The sequence below is a fragment of the Ictalurus punctatus genome, chromosome 10 (assembly GCF_001660625.3).
Source record: "Ictalurus punctatus breed USDA103 chromosome 10, Coco_2.0, whole genome shotgun sequence".
Lineage (NCBI taxonomy): Eukaryota > Metazoa > Chordata > Actinopteri > Siluriformes > Ictaluridae > Ictalurus > Ictalurus punctatus.
The window spans coordinates 12,901,694-12,923,869 of NC_030425.2; the positions used below are offsets into that span (position 1 = coordinate 12,901,694).

The 22,176-nt window shown below is 39.0% G+C and overlaps 1 protein-coding gene across 1 annotated transcript in view; it reads left to right on the forward strand.

Annotated features, from left to right (window-relative positions):
* Nucleotides 1–1,259: 1,259 nt before the first annotated feature.
* polrmt (polymerase (RNA) mitochondrial (DNA directed)) overlaps nt 1,260–22,176 on the forward strand; it is a 55,152-nt gene continuing 34,235 nt past the window's right edge. The window contains exons 1-9 of the mRNA XM_017478809.3: nt 1,260–1,503; nt 2,650–2,748; nt 4,245–5,002; nt 5,254–5,387; nt 14,837–15,023; nt 17,739–17,888; nt 19,866–20,033; nt 20,681–20,851; nt 21,924–22,163. Coding sequence (XP_017334298.1) covers nt 1,362–1,503; nt 2,650–2,748; nt 4,245–5,002; nt 5,254–5,387; nt 14,837–15,023; nt 17,739–17,888; nt 19,866–20,033; nt 20,681–20,851; nt 21,924–22,163 — 2,049 coding nt within the window. The 5' untranslated portion in view covers nt 1,260–1,361. The remainder of the gene's footprint in view (nt 1,504–2,649; nt 2,749–4,244; nt 5,003–5,253; nt 5,388–14,836; nt 15,024–17,738; nt 17,889–19,865; nt 20,034–20,680; nt 20,852–21,923; nt 22,164–22,176) is intronic.

A 22,176-nucleotide genomic window follows, 5' to 3' on the forward strand; every position in this document is an offset into this window, starting at 1 on the left:
ATCAATCCTCTACACACCAATGTTCAAGTTGAGCTTCCTAACAAGATGGGAATATGTTAAAAAAAGACTTTCACTCTGCTGTAATGTATGTGTGACAAATAAAGGGTTCTTCTTCTTAAGTGAACATGAAGAACCCAACAACTTGCTAACACTTTTTTTTAGGGGATAAAAGGTTCACTCCTCTTGTGTGCATCAAATCATAGTGATCTAGATTAGATGCATGGTTTTGACTTTAGCTCTTGACTTTAATAAACTGCAATGTGATGCACAAGCCCACTCCTCTTTTTAGACATATGCAGAGTGCCTCTTGCACATGGTGATCCATAAAAGCATTGCTGGGTGTATAATTAAAAAGAATCTATGTGCTCTTTTCCACTCCTCAATACTATATCATCATCATAATTAAATGTCATGTATGATATATGTTTTGTATTATTATCATCTGTTCGTATATTGATTTGCTAGCATTGTGTGGATTGTGCACCAATTTGCAGTAATGAGCTGTAATTTTTATTTTTATTTATTTATTTATTTATTTATTTTTTAAATAGTACATGGTCTGCACTTATGACCTTTTAACCCTAGAGGTTCTACAAAATGCTTTAGACTGTTTCTCATTCACCCACGCACACACACACCATGCAAGGTGCCAGCGTGCCATCGGGAGCAACTTGGGGTTCAGTGTATTGCCCAAGGACACTTCGGCATGTGAGCTGGGAATAAAACCACCAATCCTACGATTAGTACTCACTCTACCACCTGAGCCACAGCCGACCTTTCATTTCTACTAAAAACACTACAGGAATTATTTCCCAGAGAGGCAGTCACTAGAATGTGGGGTCTTTAAAATGTGGTCACTGGCCATTTTATTATATTTTTTAACTAGCATGTTCGTTCACTTTAATCACTACTCTATATTCATAATCAGTGTATATATGTGTGATTTTAGCTTCTTTGTTTGACCTGAGGAAAGTTTAATATATGTCAAACAACCAACTGCCTTTGAATTTCTAAGGTTGGGCAAACCTATAAAGGAATACTAGGGAAGACTGCCACCTACAGGTATACAGGTAAACCGGTAAACCACAAGTTTTATTTCTAGAAGATTAAACAGTTAATGAACAATTCAAATGTATATGCAAATTAATTCTTAATAATGGATATTTCTCAGCTAGAGCACCATATAGCCTCTAATATTAGTTGTAACTAACACTACAGAATATCAAAGGCTGGAACTCGATATGTCTGTGCTCATTTCGCTGTCCTGAACGCCAACCATCGCTCTTCTGATCGAGTCTGAATCAAAATGGCCGCCTGCTGAGAGAGTAATGCGGTTGTTGTGAACTCTTGAACATGCCGAAATGTCCCTTTTAAGACTGTGTGCCTTTCCGAAATACTTGAACGGTAGATTCATGTTTGAAAGAAGTGCTCGATTTACATTAAATAGCAACCACTGTCTAAACTGCCTCAGACTCCGGAATAACTGCGAGAGAGGAACGAGAGGTAATGAACGTGACTATTAAATATGATCTTGCAACCAGATTCATAATAGTAGCTGACGGTAGATGTATGACACGTGCTGGTTACTGTATATTGTTCTTCCAGGTGGGAAATGATAAGTCTTAGCTTAAGTTTATTACATTTAGCCTGGCGGCCCTTCAATCCCAAATGGCTTCGTAGTCACGTTATAAAAGCACTACACAGGGCATTAAATAGTGACATGCACACGCTATGTAGGACACTGTATGTGAAAATGTAAACGAATTGAGATGTAACCCATATTTACATGGCCAACAATTAGATTTACCCAAATATTATATTCATCAGAATGTGTTACAAAGTTATTAACTATGCTAGCGTTGTTGCTATACTCACATAATTTGTATCCTTGTCTTAATTTAAGAAAAATAAAGCTATATGTATCAGGGCACCATGGTAGTTGAGTCTGTGTACACTCAGTATAATCGAGCAGAATGTTTACTGGCTGCAGCTGCCATGTTTTTACAATTATTGGCAGATTTAGCATGTAAACCCACCATATAGGTGCACTTTATTGCTATACAATTACTGACTTTAGCCCATCCCTGTGTGGAAACAAAAAAAGAAACCATCACAGACATTATAATGGTTTCCCCACTACAAATGCCATCAAAAATCATCAGCTAACCATTAAAACCATTACTGGTCCTTAATGGTATCCAGTAGACGTAACATGTCACAAATAGAAGCAACAAATTACCAGTAGAGACAGCTATACACCTTTCTACCACATCCATCAATGGAGCAGGACCACTACTGTCCAATACCATGTCTGTATCTTAGATATACTCAGAATAATCCACCCACCAAATGATATCTGATTAGCTGTGGTGCTAACATGGTCCCTTTTCATTGTTTGACAGGGTAGAACTTGGATAACAAGTTGTATATGGAAACAGCCATGCTGAAAAAACCCCCAGTTGCAGTCCATTGAGAAATTCTCATGATTTCAATCCTTAATTGGATTTGGCTCAATAGTTAAATACCACCAAAATCCATTATGGCTGAAACGTCCCTTCGGATGGACTCCTGATACCTCATCACACCTTATTCTCTCTATTTTTGACCTTCTTGTCATTTATTTGATCTTAATTGTCTCTGTTTTCTCAGCTAACCCATGGACAACACTACACCAAAGGCACTACTCCGCTATTCCAAAGAAGGAAGATGGGAAAAGACGAGTGTGGGAACAGTCTCATTTGTTGGACGGTATTATTCTCACCTCTCTTGGTCGTGTGTCCTTAATATTCAAAAGTGTAGATCTGATGGTATAAGATCGACAAATCCATCTTTAACTACTATAAACGTAGTAATTGGAGTCAGAATTTTTTTGCCAATATATTCACCATTTGTAAAGTCACACATTCTTGACAAGAGTTTCAGAACACAGTGTGACTTACTGTAATCCGTAAACATTAACAAATCTTTACTGTGTAGCTGAACCAAATTTTTTATAGTTTGGTTTCATTCCAAGCAGCACATCAAGAGGCTGGGTTTATTAAAATGATATGGTTGCACTTTAAATTTAAATATATAAATATGGGCTATTTCACAAAATGATTTATTTAAAGATGAGATTACTTCCCACCTCCACCCTGAGTGTGCAGAGTTTTCATGTTCTCCCCATGCTTCAGGGGTTTTCCTCTTCGTACTCTGGTTTCCTCCTCTAGTCCAGAGACATGCATTTTATTCATTTCCAAACTGTCTGTAGTGTGTGAATGGGTTTGTTAGTGTGTGCGCGATTGTGTGGTTTGCACCCTGTCCAAGGTGTCCCCAGCCTTGTGCCCCGAATTCCCTCGGATAGGCTCCAGGCTCACCGTGACCCTGTGTAGGATAAGTGGTGTGGAAAATGGATGGAAGATGGGATTATACTGTTTAATAACATAATTTGAAACAAGTTTGAGAAAACAGGGTTGTGTACAGGTATTTAGGAAAATAGATTTTTTTCTAGCATTTGCTGAAGGGTCTGGTATAGTACAGTACACTGTGTCAATAAATATGGCAATGAAAGCCTTACTTTCCCAAATGGAGGCAGTTTGACTGATCTGGCACATGATCAACCACAGACCTATTCCCATAGCCTATCAGCAAATGCAAGAGATTATATAATTTACTTAACTGTTTTTCTCATTAATATATATTTTTTTCAATGAAGTCCAGTGTACAAATGGTTTTCTCCTAGAAAATCAGAGTATGGACATGCAGGGAGCAAATCAGATCCTGAAGCTAGTGGGCAGCTAGAGTATCTAAGGCTGATGAGTTACAGTACTTGTTGCCAGTATTAGCCTTGTACACCCAATGCAAAACTAATGAATATATTCTTTTTACCAGTCTATTAAGGCTTTTTCATCCTATACTGGAGAGTAATTTTTAATATCAATATTTAAAAAAAAAATTAACAGAGTTAAAAGATTCAGGGTTAGTAATATAATCTAGCCTTATACTTTTTTATGCTGTCAATTTGAAATACAACATTATAGAAGTAATGAATAATTTTTTTCATTTATTAATTATGATTTTGCTACATAGCACTAGCTTTCTGCTGGTCTTATGACTTTTAAATAAATAAAAAGTGTGTCATTGTTTATAAATGAAACTTATTTACCTGTTCAATTAATATATTGAAAGGAGGTGTTTATAGCCGTATGGGTGCAGTTATTGATCATCTTTGGAGTAACTGTATTGTTGATTCTTTTCAACTGCAGTTCTCGAGGCTCGGATGCAGCAGTTGCAGTCTGACGTTTTACATGTCAAACATTTGAAGGTTGAATTTGTCAAAGTGCCAAAGGGAGAAAAAAGAGACGCTCCAGTGAAGAGTCAAAAGACAGATGCAGAAACTAGTAAAGCTGTTCAGTCCACTAAAAAAGGTACCAGTTCACATAACCCGCCCTCCAAAGCACACGCGAGCCGCTGGATTGAGAAACTCAAGCTCGAGAAGTCAAACAAAACTAAAAAGCAGTCATCTCTGCAGCAGAAACTCCGTGACAAAATAGGAACAGCAGCAAAAAGCAGTAAAGGAAATCTGATGGCTCCTGGAACATCCATAAAAACAATCTCTATTGCCAAAAGGTGCAAACAACCCGAACCTGAGTCCACAACGGCTCCAATGCCTCAATCCAAACACTTACAACCAAAGGTGTCTAAACGCTGTACAAGTGCAACCACAATGAAAGCGGATCCTGAAAAACTTTCCAGAACTGCAGAGCTGGCTGAAGTCGAAGAGCTCGAAGGAATGATTGGTGAGTGGAGTCCGACCAACGCCGAGAAACTCCTAGAAGATAAAGACGGGAACCGTTATGGTGATGCACAGCTAAACTTGCGCTGCCACCTGGAGGCGTGTGTTTTTACAGGGGATGTGGAGCGAGCACAGCACTCCCTGTTCTTTCACCACCGGCACCTAAGCAAACGTAAAGCGCTCTCTGTCAGCGCTTACAACATCATGATGAGGTTGTGGGCCAAGAAGGTGAGTGCAAACCCTAAGCGACTACTGCAAACTCATTGTTTGAGCATTTATATAGAGCTGCAGTATGTTATGTATTATTATATGTAACAGTCATAGCTTGTTATGTTAGAACACACACAAGGATGCGCTGTAGTCTTGTAATCTATAAATGAATGCCTTGATTCACCAGAAATGTCACATGCTTTGTTGACAATGCAGAAGTTGTCTATTGGAACCTTTGACAATCAGATATTCTCTTGCGCATTTTGTAGGGATCTGTGAATCACATTGGTCGCTTATTCGCTATGGTGGAAGAGGCAGGCCTGAAGCCCAACTTGGCGTCATACTCTGCTGCGCTGGAGTGCATGGGCCGCAATCCCGACACCTCTTCACGCACCATTAACAGGTAAACGTCCTCCGGCCTGAGCCAGATTTTCTAAACTACTACTGCCTGCTATGTTTGAACAGGAATGATGTCGATAGCAAATTTATAAAAAGTCATGAATAGCAGTTCATGTGTTGATCAGACTCATTAGCGATTAGTTTAATATAACAATTCTTTTAATAAAAAAGGTCATTTGATTTGTAACATTTTAGGTAAGGAATTAAACGTGACCGGGCATGATGTTATAGGAGAATAACCAGTGACAGGGTGGTGGGATGCAACCTGACCTGAAGTGAACCGTTACCACTTTAAGATTGATTATTTCCTTATAACAGTCTGTCCTGTGGTGTTTTATTCCTGTTACACCATGGTCTGTCTGAATACTCGATTCTGATGTGATTGAACGTGTGCATTCAAACAGTTGAATGCGCAGGTTGTTCCAGACAGTTTAATCACTGTTCTAAATGAATGCACTGCCTAGAAACGACTATAACCATAGTAACATACAGTTGCATACAGTAGTTTAACTCACAGCTTCATTGTTAGTAAAGACACAGCACAGACACAGGTAATTCACACACGCACATCGCTCTCTCTCGTAACTATTTATTATGATTCCTTCTAATAAATGTAATCTCATCGGACTACTTTATCTCTGTATGATTTAGAGCGGGCAGAATTATAGCTCTAACAGCCTGTATATAAAATAACTAGTGAAAATGAACTATTATTTTTATCCTTTTAACTTTCAAGCTGTCAAGTGTCCATGGTATAAGAAGGATAATCCACTTCTAGGTGTGTGTTACATGATTTTAATGCACCTCTTCGCTTCGGGTGGTTCTTTGCCTCCATGTTGTGCATTAAAACCGTGTAATTCACACTTAGCCATGGATTATCCCTTACTTATACCACAGTTATTTGCCATCAGTAGTAATTGTTCCTTTATTACCGATTATTAATGATACGTTTAATCCATTTATAGTTATATTTAAAACACATTCATGTCTGTTATTACAGTATTTCTGCTATAAACGGTTGTTCCTTCACCAGCGTCTGTTTTCCCCCACTGTTTTTCTTAGTTTATTAATAAAAACCTTGTAGATTCAACTACAGTCAGACCCGCTGTTACAGATAAATGAATAGCTTTTGACCTATCAGAAGCAAGAAATCAGCAGAACTGTGCTGTGGTGTAATAATCATTTCACAAAGTTTCAATAATTCATTCTTTATGGAAAAACACCAGCTTGTTAATGATCTGCTTTGGATCCAGATGAAGAAATAACTCTGTTAATGTTGAGGTGTTTTCCCCAGTAGGGAAAATGCTGTTTTAGATTTCAAGTCCTGTCACATAAATATATTTCATGAAGTGTTTTGTGCCTATGGTGATGCCCTCCAGGGGTCAGTGTTTCTCTTTTGCATATCCCCAAAGTTTGTAAAATCGTGTAATGTACACAAAAATAAATTTATCCTTCCACTTTAGTGATCTGTTTCTCCTGAGAGAATCCTCACTGCATGGGTGTGTATGCATTTCCCCCCCAGCGTTCTAGCAAGCTGTAACAGTCAGTTGATCAGGCATGAAGGTGTTTGACAGACGATGTTGAGCAGACCCTGACAATGCCCAAAAATAGAAATGGCAATTGTTGTTATGGATCAGGAGAGCATGTGCTCAGGGTGTATGTCTTTTCATTATGGACTATGGTTTGTTTTATACTCTGCTCTCCTCTCCAAGCCTGGGTGTTTGGGTATTTGTTGGACAGAATGAGTTTATGTCAAAGCTACTAGCTACAGGTCGGTTTTAAACAGTGTTGCATTTCGCAATGATCCTTGTTCAGAAGTCAAAGGAGACATTTATCTTCCCCCCAGACTAATATGTGGTATTTAAAATGTATAAAATCTTTTAGCAAGTCATTCTCAGAAATGAACTTGAATGTGCAGAAATAGTCACTCGAGCAGTTTTATTAAAAATCACATGGGGGGGAAAGCCGAGTTAGTAACAAACAGCAAGCTCTACAGTTTAGGTGTAGCATTTGCAAATGATGACCTCATCCTACTGCTATATACAGTGCTCTAGTGTGAAAAGTATTTGATTTCTTTTGTTTTTGTGTATATCTCGTACTAAATTGTTTCAGAAATGAAAACAAAATCTACGCTAAAGCAAAGGCGACCTGAGTAAACACAAAATACAGTTTTTACATGAGAATTTTATTTATTGAAGCAAAAAAAGTTATCCAATACCAACTGGGCCTGTGTGAAAATGTATTTGCTCCCGTAGTTACTAATTCACCAAATCTATGAAACTACATTCATAATGGGGTTCAGCTGGACTAGACACAACCAGGCCTGATTACTGCAAACCCTGTTCAATCAAATCAACACTTAAATAGAACTTTTTCAACAGCATGAATTTGGTTAAAAGGTCTTACCCAGTAACACACTATGCCAAAGTTGAAAGAAATTCCAGAAATGATGAGGAAGAAGGTGATTGAAATACAGCAGTCTGGGAAGGGTTACAAAGCCATTTCAAAGGATCTGGGACTCCAAAGATCCACAGTGAGAGCCATTATCTCCAAATGGAAAAACTCTGCACAGTTGTGAACCTTCTCAGAAGTGGCTGACCTTCTAAAATTTCTCCAAGAGCATTGCAACTACTCATCCATCAAATCACACAATAGCCAAGGACAACATCAAAGGACCTACAGGCCTCTCTTGCATCAATAAAGGTCACTGTTCATGACTCCACTATCAGACAGACTCTGGGAAAAATGGCATCCATGGAAGAGTGGCGAGGTGAAAACCACTGCTAACCCAGAAGAACATTAAGGCTCATCTGAATTGTGCCAAAACACACCTTGATGAGCTTCAAACCTTTTGGGAGAATGTTCTGTGGATTAATGAGTCGAAAGTGGAACTGTTTGGAAGACAGGAGTCCTGTTACATCTGCCGTAAACTAAACACTGAATTCCACAAAAAGAACATCATACCTACGGTCAAGCATGGTGGTGGTATTGTGATGGTGTGGGGATGCTTTGCTGCTTCAGGGCCTGGGAAATTTGCAGCAATTGAGGGGAAATATCAATTCTGCTCTCTACCAGAAAATCCTAAAGGAGAATGTCCGGTCTTCGGTCCCTAAGTTGAAAGTCAAAAACAACTGGATTTTGCAGCAAGACAATGATCCAATGTGTAGGAATAAGTCCTAGAAGTAAGTGAAAGACTGATCTCCAGTTATCGGAAGCATTTGTTTGCAGTTATTGCTGCTACAGGTGGCACAAACAGATTTTAAATTCAAGGGGGCAATTTATTTTTTTTTGCATGGGTGATAGGTGTTGGATAACTTTTTTTTGCTTCAATAAAACATAAAAACTGTATTGTTTGTTTACTCTTGTTGGCTTTGTTTTATGTTTTTATTTGTTTGAAGATGAGGAAATACTTTTTCACAGCACTGTATGAGCAACATGAAAATGACACTTTTCCGCTTTTTTAGCTGTTAGACCAAACCCAAGTAAAAGTTGCGCTACCAAAAGCCAGTTCATTGAAGAGGAAAGGACATGTGATGTGAAAGGCATTTGGTTGCTATTATTTCCACTTAAACTTTATCTCGGTGGATTTTGACACGTGAATCCATGAGCTTTGATACTATGAGCCTATAGAAATCAAGTTAACAAGATCTGTCAAGATCAAGATCTGTCTGGTCAGTAGAAAATATGATTAATATTTTGCTTATTATTAAGTAGCATCACACTGAAGTTTTCCCTTGCTGTTTTCTTACTGTTGTTGTCACATATCAAACATGCCTTAAGGCAGGGATTCTCAACTGTTTTATAGCCAGGGCACACTTTAACCATAAACTAAATTTCACAGTCTGTCCCGGTAAAGATTAATGAACGTAATCCAATTACATAAATACTAACCTAATTTTTTTTGTGTGTGTGTACAATAATATTTTGCCTATTTATTGGAGCCATCATTTCTTCCCACTGATGTAACATCTTGTAGGTTCACGTGACATAGATATGTTTATAGACTGTTTGTTTTTGGAGTTATTGAGGTTTGGATTAAAAACATTCAATTAAAGTGACCAGTCAAACAGATAATAACTATAAGAACTTGTTAAAAGTAATAAATGTAATGACTTTGATAAAGTATGTTGTGATTTCCACCACTGTAATAAAAAAACAGACTTTTGATGGACAGAGCAGCACTCATTCTGCTCAGAAGATGTGAAGGTGACTGTTGGCATTCAGTCCAATGACAGGAGGAGGGTGTATGGGGCAGGTGGCGCTGCATAGCCAATCGATCTCTGTAACGCAATAGTAATGACATTGTCCTCCTTCAGCTCAGCTCATCTCCCTTTACTTCAGTATTCCTCCCAGCTCAGTCTCTTGTCACCTACTCCACTCATCCATGCATTTCTCATTCTCCTTTGAAAATTTCCTCACCTTTCCTCAATTGACATTCCTGTACTGCCAGTCTGCTACCTGTCTTGTGTCATCATGATTCCTCAGTACACAAAAGCAACACCTCCCACAGACTGAGGCAATGTGTTTCAGCCATTCACTAAATGAAAATGACACACTCGATGTTCCAAAATGGCATGGCCTGACGCTCATAGTAACTGTTTGTGGTTTTGGTCGGCTCTGTTTTTGTTTAAAATGGCCTTGCAGATGAACAAAGAAATTTATCAAAGGAGTCATGTTGATTAGGCCATGGAGGAAACTTGATAACCATGTGTGCATCATAACAAGTTTGTGTATGAAAGGCCAAGGAGTCGGCGATGTGATTGTGATTGTTACTGAGCGACATGCAGAAGGGACGGTCGATCAGCTTTTTATGACCTGCCCCTCCCTGTGTCTGCTCCAACCCTTCACTTAAAGCCCACAAGAGGGAGTGCGTGCTCTGTTCCGGCTGGAACGAGACTTTGCATTGCAGGATTGTGAAACGTGCCTCTGCAAGGCCCAGCATCTCCCTTTGTATAGATTATGATGGCATTGTAAATAGATTACTGGCTTGATCCAGCTTCACATGGCTTCTCAGTGTCCTCTTTGTCTTCTCTGCCCTGAATATGTCCTCAAAGAAAGTGTCCAGTGTCTTGTCCCTTAAGGTTTTTCATGACCTCATATGTAGGTGAGACTCATGTGTGAATCTTTAAAGGCCAGATAACAGGTGATGATATGATGTATTATTAATTACAATATATATCCCAATCCACTCAGGTGTCGTCGATAGTTTTAGAACACTGAGCAACTTCACATGAGTTATATTTGGATGATGGGATGCTAAAATCGGCGTTAAAACCTATTTTTTCCCCTACAATCGGCATTATGGGTATTCTGTGCCCACTAGGATACATAATTTGGTCATGAACCTGTTGCTGTACATTGTGGACTTTTATGAGCACTCTGGATAACACTAGTGTATTTTCGTAAACGTTAAAAAAAATAAATAAATAAGTTTTTTAAGCCTTTAACGTTTTTTCAAAACTAAATATGATATGTCGATGAGAGAAGTGTGAGGAGAATGGCCAGTCAATTGTAAGGAGGTGTGAGGAGAATGGTCAGACTGATTCAAGCTGACAGGAGGGCTATGGTTACTCAATTAACCACTCTTTACAACCATGATGAGCAGAAAAGTATTTCAGAATGCACAACATGCAAGACCTTGAGGTATATGGGCTACAAAAGCAGAAGACCACATCAAGTTCCATTCCTGTCAGCCAAGAATAGTAATCTGAGGCTACAGTTGGCATAGACTCATCGTAACTGGACAGTTGTCACTTGGTCAGTTATATGCATTCATTTGCTACTACTAGTCAATTCTCTATGACCTGCATGAGCACAAATCTTCACAAACATCTGTTAAAAATGGAATAGCAGGAAAAGGACTCTGAATCTTCAAAAGCTCCATCCCCTCTGTCTTCTTCCTGTATAAGATATCCATATTTATAAGCCAGCCAATGCTAAACTCTGTCCTTTATTCTCCTGTGAGCAAATTGCAAATAACTCCAGTCTAGATTCCTCCTAGTAAGTCGTATCATTAAGAATTCTGCCTGCGGCCACATCAAGCAGTCCGCTCCCGTCAGACGTCGAGCCCTCGGGTCCTTTTCATTTCAACAACAATACCCGTGCATTTTCTTGACCATATGGCGGTGGCCTATCATATGAGAACAGCGTTCTGTCCCAAGACTCTTGGCGTCAGTGTAAATATTTGATATTCTGATGCCATGACTCGCCATTACCTTTGCTGTCAGGATTGTCACATTAAGGCACAATTTGGAATTCAAGAGCCCAAGGTTTTGCAAGAGCATCGAGCACGAGTGCCTGTCACAAAGAATAAGGGAAAGATTCAAATTGTCCACTGCATGCTTTTCATCCTCATGCTACTCGAATAAATCTGCATAAACTGGAAGTCAGTGATGTATAACGTATTTCACTTTTGTTCAAAATGTTCTGCTCGCCATCACTGAGGGTCACTTTAAAGTGCACCTATTATGGTTTTTCAAATATTACCTTTCATGTAGTGTGTTATAGAACTGTTTGTGAATGTAAAAAGTCTGCAAAGTGCATGACAAATGGAGTTATTGACTCCCAAAAGAAGGAACTGCTTAAATGAGTAGTTAGTAATTCCAGACTTACTTCCTGTACTAACCTACATAGTTTTGTAACAAAAAAAACCCCACCTCTGGTCTTCATCGGCTGCTCACTGACAGCGGTAGACCAATCACAACAGACTGGGACATCTGACCAATCAGAGCAGAGTATGCTCTCTGAAAGGAGGAGTTTAGAATGAATCCTTTAGAATGGATCATTTAACAAGTCGTTTGTGTGACACTGGGGGTTAAAAAGGTAATGCTACAATTTAAATTATAAGCACATTAAAGTGTTTTTTGACCTCGGATACATGAAAGTCTGTATGAGACCTTTAAAACAAAATTAAGCACGTTTCAAAACCATAATAGGTACACTTTAATGTACACTTATGACTGTTACTTTTAAGCATAACATGACATGCTACAGCATAACAGAACGTCCAGCTGTGTAGTTCAGTGCTGCATTTATCCTTTATTCCATTTACAGCTCTAGAGTCTATAAACAGACCAGGCGTACGAGTCTGTTAAGTTGTAGATGAGATCTTTCTCCTCCAAATGATATCACGAGACCAAAACACAGAACTGCTGTCCAGAGTTAGCACCTTTAATGCAAATAAGCAATGTATACATTTATGATTTTTATATATATATATTTTTTAAACAAATAAAATCTTTTGAGTCATGCAATGTCATTCAAAATAGTGGTTGCTAAATTGTTGGAGGTATTTGTATAAGGATCTTGGTCCCCTCCATGTTTCCTTCACTATAATCACTTTGTTTATCTAGAAGTATATGCTTGGCTTGTCTTCTTGTTGAAATGTTTTTCTGTGGCTAAGTCTTAACCTCCTGGCAAAGGCAGTCATCTGTCTCTTTTGTTAAATTTTTTTTTTTTTTTTTTTTTTTTTTACACGTGTGTGAAACCTCATTTGTATCCCAGGAAAGAGCAAATAATTCTTTAATAAGTCTTTATATTGCATTATCACTGTGAACTTGCTAACTTATTCCCAGATCGAGCCAGACTTCTAGCTCTTACAGTGCATCCAGAAAGTATTCACAGCGCTTCACGTTTTCCACATTTTGTTATGTTACAGCCTTGTTCCAAAATGGATTAAATTAATTATTTTCCTCAAAATTCTACAAACAATACCCCATAATGACAACGGGAAAGAAGTTTGTTTGAAATCTTTGCATATTTATTAAAAATAAAAAACAAAAAAGCACGTACATAAGTATTCACAGCCTTTGCTCAATACTTTGGTGAAGCGCCTTTGGCACCAATTACAGCCTGAAGTCTTTTTGAGAATGTGGCTACAAGCTTGGCACACCTATTTTTGGGCAGTTTCTCCCATTCTTCTTTGCAGGACCTCTCAAGCTCCATCAGGTTGGATGGGAAGCGTCGGTGCACAGAGAGCTTTCAGAGATGTTCAATCGGGTTCACATCTGGGCTCTGGCTGGGCCACTGAAGGACATTCACAGAGTTGTCCTGTAGCCACTCCTTTGTTATCTTGGCTGTGTGCTTAGGGTTGTTGTCCTCTGGGAAGATGAACCTTCGCTCCAGTCTGAGGTCCAGAGCAGGTTTTCATCAAGGATGTCTCTGTACATTGCTGCATTCATCTTTCCCTCGATCCTGACTAGTCTCTCAGTTCCTGCCACTGATAAACATCCCCACAGCATGATGCTGCCACCACCATGCTTCACTGTAGGGATGGTATTGGCCAGGTGATGACTGGTGCCTGGTTTCCTCCAGACATGATGCTTGCCATTCAGGCCAAAGAGTTCAATCTTCAGATCAGATCAGTTCCTTCAAGTGTCTTTTGGCAAACTCCGAGTGGGCTGTCATGTGCCTTTTACTGAGGAGTGTCTTCCATCTGGCCACTCCACCATTCAGGCCTGATTGATGGAGTTCTGCAGAGATGGTTGTTGTTCTGGAAGTTTCTCCTCTCTCCACTGAGACAGGCTGGAGCTCTGTCAGAGTGACCATCGGGTTTTTGGTCACCTCCCTGACTAAGGCCCTTCTCCCCCGATCGCTCAGTTTGACCGGGTCGCCAGCTCTAGGAAGAGTCCTGGTGGTTTCAAACTTCTTCCATTTACGGATGATGGAGGCTACTGTGCTCATTGGGACCTTCAATGCTGCAGAAATGTTTCTGTACCCTTCCCCAGATCTGTGCCTCAATACAATCCTGTCTCAGAGGACTACAGACTATTCATTGGACTTCATTGCTTAGTTTGTGCTCTGACATGCATTGTGAACTGTGGGACCTTATATAGACAGGTGTGTGCCTTTCCAAATCATGTCCAATCAACTGAATTGACCACAGGTGGACTCCAATCAAGTTGTAGAAACATCTCAAGGATGACCAGTGAAAGAGGATGCACCTGAGCTCAATTTTGAGTGTCATGACAAAGGCTGTGAATACTTATGTACATTTGCTTTGTTTGTTTTTTATTTTTAATAAATTTGCAAAGATGTCAAACAAACTTCTTTCACGTTGTCATTATGGGGTATTGTTTTGGGGTGTAATTTTGAGGCAAATAATGAATTTAATCCATTTTGGAATAAGGCTGTAACGTAACAAAATGTGGAAAAAGTGAAGCGCTGTGAATACTTTCTGGGTGCACTGTAGTACAGCTTTTTCATCATTTAGTCTTGCCAAGAATTCCCTACATGCATTGGAAAAGGGTGAGTGTACGACACATATCAGATTGTACAATACACCTAGAACTAGCTAACCTTAGCTAACTCGAGCAGCATCACTCTGCAAAATTAGCAAGATGGTTACAACAACATAGTCTACATATTAGCCAAAGTATCAAGGCCATAAAGCAATAATGAGCTTGACCAGAGTATTTAGAAGGTGCTCACTTCCAATTCCCTCTATGTCTGTAGATGTCTGCAGCAGATGGCTGAAAGTGGCCTGCATTTGGACGACATGTTCAGACAGTGTGTATTCAGACAGGATGAGCGAGACATGGTGCTGAAGGCCATCCGGACCGTACAACTCGACTACGAGCCACACACCCCTTCTGAACAGCCACGCTGCTCATTACCACTGGTGGAGAACTTCTATACTGAGGTACCCATTCTGACAGCTCATCTTATCCATTCGTCCATCTTCATTCATCCATCATTCATTTATCTTCAGTAAAATCTTTATCCCGGTAATGGTCGTGGTGGATCCGGAGCCTTTGCCATGCACACACACATTCTCACACTGAGGCAATTTAAAGTCGAAATTCACACGGACACAAGGAGAACATGCACAGAAACTCACACAGGAAGTAACCACAGCTCCTGATCAAACCAGGATCCCTGGAGCTGCGAGGTAGCAACACTACCCCCTGGGCCACCAGGACTCCCCATATATGCTAAACATGCTCTTCTTAAACATCGCTTGTTGGCACACAGACATGACTCGACAATGCAAATTATCCACACAGTCTCTCCTTTGACAAATTGCAGTGAAAAGCAGATGCGTCATACAGCTTCTATTTATTTCATACTAGCAGACTTGCGCTTGGGAGGGCAGACCTGGTTTATAAAAGTGCCTAAACAGGCCTTGGCTTTTATGAATGAGCACTCACAAGACAGGCTATTTTTAACCAGATGAGATGTTGCCATCAGGACTCGGTGCCCTGCTTTTCCTCCTCAATGATTCATTACTGTGGTCCACCTCAGCCCATTTATTGTCCGTCGTGCCACACGCTGCATTCCTGTTGCTGTAGCAGACAGCAGGAACAAATCTGTCACTGGTAACAAGCGTGTCTGAGAGCACCGTCTGCACTACAACATGTTTTTTTTCAGTGCTGAAAAAGTCAGAAACTGGAGCATAAGGCAGTTTTACTTAATTAAGCTGTATTTATCACTGCTTCTCTCAGCACATTGGGAGTATTGAGGGTTGAACCATTTAGAGTAGACTTGCAATTTTTGAAACCATGTATGTGTACAAGTACTTGTTTTTTTGGTAATTATTGATAGCAGTACTGGTAACTGCCTCAGTATTAGGCGATTAGGTGCATCATGGAACATTTTATTTAGCTCTGTTTATGTTGGTTTCTGTCGTGTGCTGCTAGAAATAAACTCCTCCCGCTGAGTTCTATGTGTAAGATTTGATGGTGTTTAACAGTATCTTTAATAGAGCGCAAAGCAGTATCAACGAGTGTGGCCATTAAAACTGAGTAAATGGTGCTATGAAGTGCGCCTTGATTTGCTAGCAAAGTGTAGACCCGAAGCATGCATGTCCCATTGCTCAGTGCACACTTTCTCTCATGTGCAACAGTTTCTCTGCACACTTGCTATACTGCTTCACGCTCACGCTGTTTCTGGTCAGAAACATTAGGAAGAGATATTTGATTCAAAGAATGAATTGTGTTTGAGTTGATATGGTGCACTTTAGAAATAGAGGGCTTGGAGGAAGGTCTCAGCTGCACATTTCCTGCAGGGCTGAACCCACACACATACATGGCCACTAAAAAGCCAGTAAGTAACAGCAGTCTCTATCAGTAAAGTATGAACAGAGAGCTGTAATCAGTACAAAGAGAATATTTAGGAGGAATAGTGCAAAGTAGTGAAACATGGCATAAGCGCTCTGTTTGCACAGCTGATGAAGGATTTGTAACTAAAGGTTCCTGTTTCTACATAATGTTACTATTGTGACACATTTATTTCACACAGTCTCATAAACACATCCAACTTTATCACTCAGCATTAATATTTATGTTGCAAACTTGCAGCACGTGGCTTCCATGTACTCTAGAGATGTGTGTGTTTGTGTGTGTGTAATTATATATATCGGTCGATACCGATTATCTTACCGATACTGATTATGCATCTCTAATATATGAGGCATTGTCATGCTGGAACAGGTTTGGACTCCTTACTTCCTGTGAAGGGAAATTGTAATGTTACAGAATTCTTTCACTTTGTGGCAACGGTTTGGGAGGCATATGGGTGTAATGGTCAGATATCCACAAACTTTTGGCCAAATAGCGTAGCGTTTACTTTTTAATTATAACACCAGATGTCCATAAAGCACCTTTTCAATATAAAAATGTATTCTCAGCACCACTGGCGAAGCCTCTCCCGTGATGTACATCAGTTTTGCAGTTTGTTCTTTGGGTAGCTTGGAGTTGGCTGTTTTCCAAGCTGTTGGTGTGCCCTGAAAGTCAGAGCTTGACCATGACTGAAAAACTCATTTCATTTTAATTGAATACAAGTAAATTAAGATCTAATCGACGTGTTCAGCGTGTATTAATCAAAGCCATTGCCTAAGGCCTGTTTACTGTCCCAGCAGGTCACATTGTTTGAGTAAGTGGTGTTGCTACCATACATCGATTTAAACTGTCTGTTTAGATTGATTGGTCAAAAAAAGCTTTGTCGCTTATTCATTTTGTATGAAATGATACAGGCTCAGTATACATAAGGGCTGTGCTTGCATGGAGATTTTCACCAAACTGAATGAATTCATTGAGTTGGAAAGGACTTCCATTCAAATTGGCCTCAGTTGTTTTATTCTGTTCTGACTGAAATTTATACTTAAAGGTTTTTATTGCAACTGAGCCATCTGTGAGATTATTAGTGTATTATTAGGCTGCATGTAAATGTAGCTTATGCACACAAATTACATAGTGTAATTAATTATGATCTGAGTTAACCTCTGGTCCACTTCCATATGTTGCAGTATAACAATAAACCCCTGTTAAGTGGGATTTGATTTCAGTTTTCTTGATTATAGTTGGAGCATTCTGACATCTATGCGAAATGATTTGCTGTACTCTTTACCTTGTTTCAGAGGGAAGAAACCAGCTATCCTAAGCTAGACTTTAGCGTTGCTGAGCTGCAGGAGCGCTTCAGGCGTCAGCTGGCTATGGAACAGGCCAATACCATCACCATCGACTCTGTGGAGGCCATTAAACCTGTCACGGAACACATGGCCAGGATGGTACGTGGCTCCCGCTCATTCATGCACTTGCACACTAACTAGGCTCAGGGGAGTCCAGTCCTGCTTCTGCACGCCAGCCCTCTCTCCTAACAGACTTAAACTAGTAAAAGTTGTAATATAAATGGACTGGTGAACATTTAGGAGCGAGTTTGGCCACCTTCGAACAATTTAATAATATTAATAAAACGTTTTACTATAACCCAGAGACACTGACGGTGAGTATAATAAAAAACAATTATGTGAGCAATGAAAACAGAGCACAGTTAATTAAAAATGTGCTGGGATATGTGAGACTTTACAATGTCACTGAAAAGCTTTAATTTAAATGTTATAAAATAAGTAATTCAACAAGGAAATAATAAACAAATGAAACAATCAGTACAAATATCGATTTTTAAAAAAAATAAAAAAAAATTTTAAAGTCCAGTTTCTATAAAGTCAATGTACTTCTGGCTGCAAATCAAATCACAGATTATATAAATACACTTTTTCTAATATGTTATTGTTTCTATAGTAACATTTTACAGAGGAACTTGTATGGAGGACGTTCCACATAAGTGGATTTAAAAATTGTGTTCTTGTTGCTATTTCTGTGAGGAGTTTATTTAATGTTTTTGTAAGGAGTCTCCAGTGTCAGCACTGTGTAGCAATCAGAGGTAAAGCTGTAACTTTTTTTTATGCTGGATAAATGGATAAAAAAGTACAATTTGTCATTTTTTAATAAGTAAAAATCGCTTGCATTGTCGTATTGCTGTGGTTTAAGTGGAATAAAAGATTTCAGGGTGTGCTGTTAGAGGAAATTAATCAACTGTGGAGTGGAATCTGTAACCCACTTCATCACACCACCCTGTCATGGTGATTTTCTTGTAACAGCACAACACTGAGGATTTTATTCCTTACTTATTGGTGCCTTCATGTGCTATCAGAGTTATTGCAAATATGAGTTCCTGACTCAATGTTTGCCTGTGAAGCCATAAATAAAGTCATATTATTTTAAAGTCAAATAATGTTTGAGTGTTTAAACACATTTCAGTACATTAGTTAAAGGCTGGTAATTATTTTATTTTTGTAAATATTTACTTTAGATAACATAGTCCTTACTTATTAATATTTCTTTCTGTAAAAGGAACAACATTTGAATGCAAAAAAAAAAAAAGTCATGTCATATGAGTGTGAAAGTATTATCAGAAATTCACTGATATTTTCTGTAGTGGCATTTACTTGCTCAGCTCGTCATGCTTGTGGTCTCAGATCGGAGAGGTCAGGGGCTCCCTGGTGGTCCAGCAGCATTTACTGCAGTGCTGAATAGAATACTAATGCCGTATAATCTGCCCCCACGTTTGGGCATCAAGGCCAGCCTGTCAGTGCTGTGTCAATCTGCTCACTCTGCTGGGTCGAGGGAATGAACAACCCTGCTGATTGTTTAACCCACTTTCATGCAGTGTGTTGGAGACATGCAGTAGTAGTTAACACAACTATATTATAATGAAAAGAAATATTAAAATGGGACGTTTTCAGTATTGTGGCGTGTTTTCTTCCTTTAGCAGATGTCTGATTCTGCTGCTCTTTGTGTAACAATAGTAGCAATAATAGAAATGAAAATAACAACAATAATAAGTAAGAACAGTGATAGTTGTAATAGTAACAATAATAGTAAAAGTAACAATAATGGTAACAGTGACATCAACAAAGTTATAGTAATCGTGTATATTAACAATAATAATAAAAGTAACAGTATTGGTAATGGTAACAATTGTAGTAAGAATAGTAACATAAATAACAGTAGCAACCATAATAGTAACCATAATAGTAACAGTAATAGTAACAACAATCGTAACAAGAGGAGCAATAATATTAATAACAGTAGTAACTGAGAGACTTGTATTTAATTAGACATTACAACAGGCTCTGAAATATTTGTCATGCCATATCTGTCCTTTGTTCTGAACATTCACTCTGCACTCTGATGTGTTTCAGAGGAAGCTGTTAGCTGAGCAGCACTCTCACTGGCAGAAAGCTCTGCTAAAGGCTCTGCGAGAGAGTCGGATGGTTTTAGGCAGCAGCAACCAGAGGAACTGGAAGATCAACATCTACCCGTTTCTGCGCATCCTCCGTGATGAGGATTACGTCAACATCATGCTGCAGGTACACGCTTCTGTTGTTTAACCCTGTGAGATCTTCAGCTTGTGCTTTGAATGCAATATTGGCAATGAAACTAATAGAAACAACAATAATTACAAAACTCATTCAGCTCCCACTTGAAGCTTCGCCCATCATATTTAAGGCTTGTAGCCAAACAGAGATGTTTCTGGTGTTGCAAAAGAGAGTTTTTGGTTTTTCTGCATTTAATTTGTTCCCTGCACATGTGTGCACTCATATATTCTTAACTGGTGTCTTCATAAGGATTTGTACAGTATATGCTTAGAAATTTGAAAGTGTGTGTTCACCACCACGTTCCTACCTACCCTTAAGCCAAACTATCTTGTTTGGTATCTCCAGACATGTATTCTTGTTAGAGATCTGTCTGGTCATGTGAGAGTAGACCAATAGTGATGTTCAGTAAGACCAAAGATTTCCTAGTCTGCCATGACTATAGCTATGGTGAAACTGAAATCAACCCTGTTTCTCCTGTGAACCATGCCTAAAAATCCTGTGTTTATGGAACTTATATGAGTTCCTCAAAAGGTTGTGGTAGGAAAATAACCTGCCTTTACTTCTTCAAACTGTTCCTTAAAATTACTGAAAATGTTCATGTACTTAATTACCTTCTGTGTTGCACTCGTGATGCTTAGGGATTGGCCAACCTGCCGCCAAGCGGAGAATCTCTGCTATTCCTGGCTAAGGAACTGGGCAACAGAATCCACAATGTGTACTGCATACAACAGAAGAGTCACAGCCAGATAGTGGCGAAACTGGGCAACATCTACAACTCGTACGTCAAACTGCTCGGAAAAGACACAGAGGTATCGAATCTACCTTCTGCAGAAAGGGTTTAAACAGAACCTTGATTTTTCTTATTTATTAAGATTTTTGATAAAAACATTGATCCTGGAATAGGGTAGTAGTGTTATAGTTTATAGTAGTAACTTTTCATGGTGTGAAGTAGTCAATAAAAAGTCTAAAACAGTCCAAAAATATAAGTTTTCAGGACTTTAATCAACCAAAAATATTAACCGAAAATTTTAATTAAAAAAAATATATTATGAATTTATTATGAAGTTTTTTGCACACTGCATAAAATCTTTTGCACATTTTGTGTGTGTATATATACAGTGGCGGACTTAGCACTAGGCAAATATGGCAACCGCCTTGGGCCCAAAGAAGCCAAGGGCCCCCTAAAAATGTAAATTCTATATATTTTCATTTATTAATACTAAATAATGTTTGCTGAAATTTAAATATCAGTGTTAAAAAACTAAATAGTGCTGCATTCCTATATTTTGCCTAGGGCACCCAAATCACTAAATGATAAAAAAAAATAAAAATAAATAATAATAATAAAAGCAACTAAACAATCAAATCCCCTAATTGTTGTTCTTTCTTAGAATTATATTCTTGAGAATTACTTTTCCATAAATTCTTTTACATTGTCACTATTTATCTTGTTGTAGTTATAAGCTGAAAGAGATGGTGGCTGTGAGGAAAGGTGGCAAAACCCTAGCAGTATGCAGTGCTGGTTAGCCGGAAAAAATAGCTGTTTGATTTAGTAATACCATGTTCTTCTGTATGTTTGCTAACTGTCATGAATAATAAAGTTACAAACATTCTAGGAGTGGAAACATTGGAGGTTGGGGAGGGTTGTGAACTTTTTGTTGTAAGTGGATACAATTTGGATCAGAACCTCTGAAGAAACATGTTTAGGTAAAATAAATTGATGGTAATAGATCAGTAGTGAGGCAACCGTCTAATCATACACCGTGACACTGTAAAAACCCTATTCTGCAATAAAATAACACTCACTAGAAGTGTCAATATTATCTTTAGTGTCTAAATACAAGACTGTGTTTAATCATGTCATGTTCTGTGCAATTCCAGCCCAGCATTGTGTTGCCACGGGAACAATGGAGCACTTTGGAGGCAGAGCATACCGCTGGCCCCTCCCTCCTGAGTGATGACACGCCCTGGCCACACATGCTGGTCATTCAGCTGGGCAGCTTCCTGGTGGATCTGCTGGTGCGTGAGCTCAAAATTCCGAACAACATCTTGAACCCTGCCCAGGAGAACAAGCTCATCCCTGTGCTCTATCACATGTACACGTTCCGCAGCAATCGACAGGTGAGACTTGCAT